The following is a 5,130-nucleotide window of genomic DNA, read 5'->3' on the forward strand; positions in this document are numbered from 1 at the left end:
TTTTTTTTTTTTTTTTTTTTGCTACCTTATGTTCTAAATCGCTGATTCAATCCTCTGCTTCATCCCATCTACTATTGATTTCTTCTAGTATATTCTTCATTTCAGTTATTGTACCCTTCATTCTGACTGGTTCTCTTTTACAGTTTCTATGTCCTTTTTATGCTTGCTATCTCTTTGTTGACGTTCTCACTGAGCTCATCTGTTCTTTCCCTAAGTCCATTGAGCATCTTTATCACCAGTGTTTTGAACTCTGTATCTGGTAGTTTTTTCTAGAGTTTCCCCTTTATTTGTTCATTTGGGACATGTTTCTTTGTTTTCTCAATTTGGCTACCTCTCTGTGTTTGTTTCTATGTTATTAGGTAAATCTGCTACATCACCCAGTCTTAGCCTGGTGGCCTTATGTAGTAGGTGTCCTATGTGGCCCAGTGGTGCAGTCTCCTTGATCACCTGTGCCGGGTGCTCCAGGAGTGACCCTCGTGTGGTTGTGTGTGCCTCCCCATTGTATTTGAGCTTTGGTTGTTGTTGGCATGTCAGTGGTTGGGATTTACTCTTGGGCTGACTGGCTGTGAGGACTGGCCACACCCACAACATATGAGCTGCTGTGTGGGGGCTGACCCCCGGAGAGGAGTTTGCCCTAGTGGGTTCGTGTACCTGTTGAGACCACTCATGGGGTGTGCCACTTGTGGGACTAATCGGGTGGTGCTCTGTTGAGGTCTGACACCAGCTTCCGGATGTGTTGGTCCCGACCCCCTTGGGAGGGCCTCCCGTACAGGTCAAGGTCAGCCGCTGCCTATGACCAGCTTGGGTCTACCTGGTAGGAGCTACAAAGCTATTTGTGTTTGGTCACTGCCTGAGCTGGACCTAGAGGTAAGTGGGAGAGGCCACGCATCTATCCGAGGCAGACTGCCACCAGTACCAAGCCTGGAGCAGCTCAGCAAAAGGCCCAGGGCACCCCCCCAGGCATGAGGCTGTCTGCCAGCTGCCTGTAAGGCTCAGCAGCTGAATGAGCCCCTGGGGTACCAGAGTTGAAATAGGCTGGGTCTCAGAGAGTCATCGTGCTGGTGCAAGTGGTGTTCCCCAGGTTGGTGCAGATTCAGATTTGTTGCCAGTGCTGAGCCTGCGGCCACTCGCAAAAGTCTCAGCTCACACCAAGACCAGCCACTGCCGGCCTCGGGCCCACAGACCCCTGAGATTTGTTCCAAAAATACTGCAGCTAGGGCCAGGGCTCGCTGCCACCACCGAAAGTGTCTCCCGAGGTGGGCGAGTGGAGGCCTGTTAATTGCTGCCAAAGGATCATCCTGCTGAGAGCATGGGGTGGGGCTGGTTGCCCAGTAACCGCCTGAAATTGCCGCCAAGCAAATTTCAAGTTGGGTAGGGCAGAGGTCTCGGGGAGTCACTGGGGTGGAGCAGGCAGATCTCAGAAGGCCAATTAAGATTCGCTTTGGGCTGTGTGGGGGCAGGCTTCGACAGGGCAAGATGGCGCTCGCCTGCAGGCTACACAGGAGGAGGGCTCAAGGAAAGGAAAATGCGGCTGTCCCTCCAGCCCTTGCCCTGAGGCCACACAACTCAGTCTTTCCCTGTATGTCTCTGGCACCTCACAAGCTGCTATCCCTCCGCCGGGGCCCAGGGTGAGTGCCTGCGAGAAAGTGAGTCTGTGGGCGGGCCTTTTAAGGGGACGTCTGGATTTCCTGCTGCCTTCAGTCTCACCTGGAAGGCCAGAATCCCCACTGATTTTCACAGCCAGATTTGTGGGGACTCCTCTTCCTGACACTGGAACCCTGGGCTGAGGAGCCCCAGTGTGAGGCTGGGGCCTCTCACTCTTCTGGAGAGTGGGGGCCTCCGCAGCCGAGATATTTCTCCCAATGCTCAACCACCACACGTGGGTGTGGGACCAGCCCATTTCATGTCTCTGCCCCTCTTACCAGTCTTGATGAGGTCTCTGCTTTATATTTGCAGTTACAGAAGTTCTGTTCAGCTAGTCTTCAGATTGTTCTCCAAGTTGACTGTTTCATAATTTAGCTGCAATTTTTAAGGCAGTCATGGGAGGAGGCACGCGCAGCGTTTACCTACCCCGCCATCTTGACCTGGCCTCAAGAAGTGTTTAACAAAGAGTAAAATAAAAATCAAGACCCCTTCTTCCATTTTGTATTGCACCAGCATGAAGAAATGGCTACTGAGACTACAATAAGTCAAGTTTGCTTACTGACGTCAGAAGGAACAGTGATATTACTGTACATGAAGGCCAGTGAGGTGTGGTGGAAAGAGATGTGGACCTGGAGTGAAATTTATCTGAGATAAGATTTAAGGGTTCACCCCATACTAAATATATAAACATAAGCAAGCAACTTCTTATCTCTGGTCCCCGGTTTCCTCATCTGTCAAACTCAAGTTAAAACAGCACCTGTCCCACTTCCTTATAGAGTGAGTTGCTGCAAGGATCAAATGCACAACTGTGAGAGGTTTCTGTAAACTCCAAAATGGTAGGCCAATTTGGCCTAATATTCTTATTAATAGATGAAAACCGAGTACTCTGACCAGTTACAATCTACTATTGTAGCATCCTCTGTCACCACTTCAGAAAGGCTATATTTCAGAGAGCTAGCTGTACCTTACCACAATATCAGCACTGAAGTTAGGCTGAATTCTTAGGGGTTCTTTATAGTTAAATCGTAACCCCAATTTAGAAAGAAGATCACAGAGTCATAAGTTAGTTGAAAAAAAAAAATTTGGAACTACAGTTAAACACCAGGGCGAATCGCTTGAGCTTTATTTTACCCTGCCTGATCATTTGCTTTATGTAGGCAAGAACACGAGAGTTCAACAGGGTTTTCAGAATATTCTAGTTACAAAAGTGTCCCCACTCAGCTTTACTACTTTACAAACCTAACACTAGCTTAGATTGACCTGGGCTAGTTTAGTGTCCTCTCAGTACTAGCATTCTAGCCCTGCCAGGCTTCCTCTGACCCTCTGCAAACAAAACAAAACAAAACAAAACAAACAAAAAGGGGGAAAAATTGAAAAGACACACACACACACACACACACACACACACACACAGTGGGCTCCTTTGATTGGGTCTTAATTTCACTCGGTTGTCATTTATCACAAGTTACACAAAATGTCTCACTCATATAGAGGGCACACAAGGGGTTGGAAGAGGACCAGGGTTTTGTGAGAGAGTGCCCTTAGGAGGTTGTGAATCTCCCCAACCAAGGGCGAGGGATGGAAGGTGGGTGGGTCCTCTCTTCACATCCACTCAAGCAAGCAACAGGGTCTTCTAGAAGACCACTCCCTAGAACTTCACGTGTGCCCCTTCTACACAGGAGACCAAGAGGTGCTGTGACAGTGGTGCCAAGTGCACATGGCAGAGCCCGTCTGCCCCTCCCCCATTAGAACCCAGCCTAGGACCCGCCCACCTCCCCACTCTCGCCATTGAGACGTCACCACAGCAACCCTGTTGTCCCAGGAGATGCCACAGCCCTCTCCAAAGAGTCTCAGGGCAAAGCCAGAGAGTCCTTGGCCCAGACCCCATCTCTCCCAGAGCTAAGCTCCTGCCTGCAGATCGATCCCCTCCTTCACCCCTCCCTCCCCCGCATCCCCTCTCCCCAGGGAGAGAGTTCCCGCATATTTCTTTGAGAAAGAAGAGAACGGAAGGCCTCATGAGTGAGGCAGGAGAGGCCACCCTCAGGAAGGGGGCCGCCTCAGTTTCCCCCCAGGACACGAGGAAAGGTCTCTTGTCCTTGGGAGGCGGAGATTCTTCCCGGGCCCTGGTGGCCAGCAACCTCAGCGGGGACGCTATCTCCGAGGCCACCGCGGCGGCGGGCGCCAGGGGAAAGGCGCCCAAGAAGGTCATCGCCAAGGGGGTCCGTGGCTCCGTGAAGTGGTTTAATGTGAAGAAAGGATACGGTTTCATCCGCAGACACGATACGGAGGAAGACGTGTTCGTGCACCACACGGCCATCACCCGGAACAACCCTCACAAGTACCAACGCAGCGTGGGCGACGGCGAGACGGTGGAGTTCGACGTGGTGCAGGGCGAGCGAAGCACCGAGGCCGCTAACGTGACCGGGCCGGCGGGCGCCCCAGTGGAGGGCAGCCGCTTTGCCGCCAACCGCTCCGGCGTCCGCCGCGGCTTCTACATCTGCCACCGCGCTCCTCAGTCTTGCGGTCCCCGGGGCGCCGAGGACGACGTCGACGAAGGCGAGGGCGGCGGCGACGGCTTCACCGTGACCCGGGGCCCTAGGTGCCGCCTGCTCAGCCTCCCCCCGAACCAACAGCTGCGGCTGCGGCGCTGCTCACCCTTCCGCAGGGCCCAGGCGGTGACCAGCAGCCCCTGGATCCTTGCTCCCGACCTCGGCCTGCAGGCCGCCCACCTGCCTGGGCCCACCCCTGCCGCAAGTCCCCAGGGCGCACCGCCGGCGCGGAAGCCCGGCCTCAGCTACCGGCTGAGTCGCCCTAGGGGCCGAGGCCGCCCTCCTGGTCCTAAGCCCTCACCCGTCGTCTCCGAGGAGTTGACAGCGAAGGACAAGGAGAGTGGCCGCGTTGCTGGAGGCCTGCAGCAGAGGCCCCCGCCATACTATGGATCCCAACGCCCCATCCCGGAAGGAGCAGAGAGCAAGATCCTCGAGGGCCCTGCCGAAGCACCCGCTCGTGTTGCCAAGAAGAGCAGCCCCGCAGTCGTGGATGCCCCCTCCACGGCTCAGGCCGAGTGACAGCCCGATTCCCTCCCCAGGGACCCCCTGGCCTGCGCTGCAGGTGATGTCCCCTTGAGGAGATGGTGCCCCTTGGTGCTACACAGTCCAAACATCCATTATTGACTGTTGGATTTGTGCCTTGAGAACAATACATGCCCCCGCCCCAAGGTTTGGGGGTAAACTACAGCATCTATATATTTCTAAGTTCCCTCTTACCATCTGCTTCGGTAGTTTCTGCACATACACTCACACAAACACACTCACACACACACGCACGCACGCATGCACGCACGCACTCGCATACGCACAGATCCAGATATGCACACATGATTCTGAATTTATTCTTTTTAAACATCTGACCAGGACCACAGCTATTCTGCATCCCCAAAATGTGCGATGTTACTCACCTGGGTGGTCATTTTCTCAATAAATCATT

The 5,130-nt window shown here is 53.7% G+C and overlaps 1 protein-coding gene across 1 annotated transcript; it reads left to right on the plus strand.

The window, feature by feature from the left end:
• The first annotated feature begins 3,659 nt into the window (after positions 1-3,659).
• LOC105310225 (Y-box-binding protein 3-like) lies at positions 3,660-4,712 on the plus strand. The gene has a single exon (XM_011386426.1). The coding sequence runs from the start codon at positions 3,660-3,662 to the stop codon at positions 4,710-4,712; it is 1,053 nt and encodes a 350-aa protein (XP_011384728.1).
• Positions 4,713-5,130: the final 418 nt, after the last annotated feature.

The sequence above is a fragment of the Pteropus vampyrus genome, unplaced genomic scaffold, assembly GCF_000151845.1.
Source record: "Pteropus vampyrus isolate Shadow unplaced genomic scaffold, Pvam_2.0 Scaffold1460, whole genome shotgun sequence".
NCBI classification, from domain to species: Eukaryota; Metazoa; Chordata; class Mammalia; order Chiroptera; family Pteropodidae; genus Pteropus; species Pteropus vampyrus.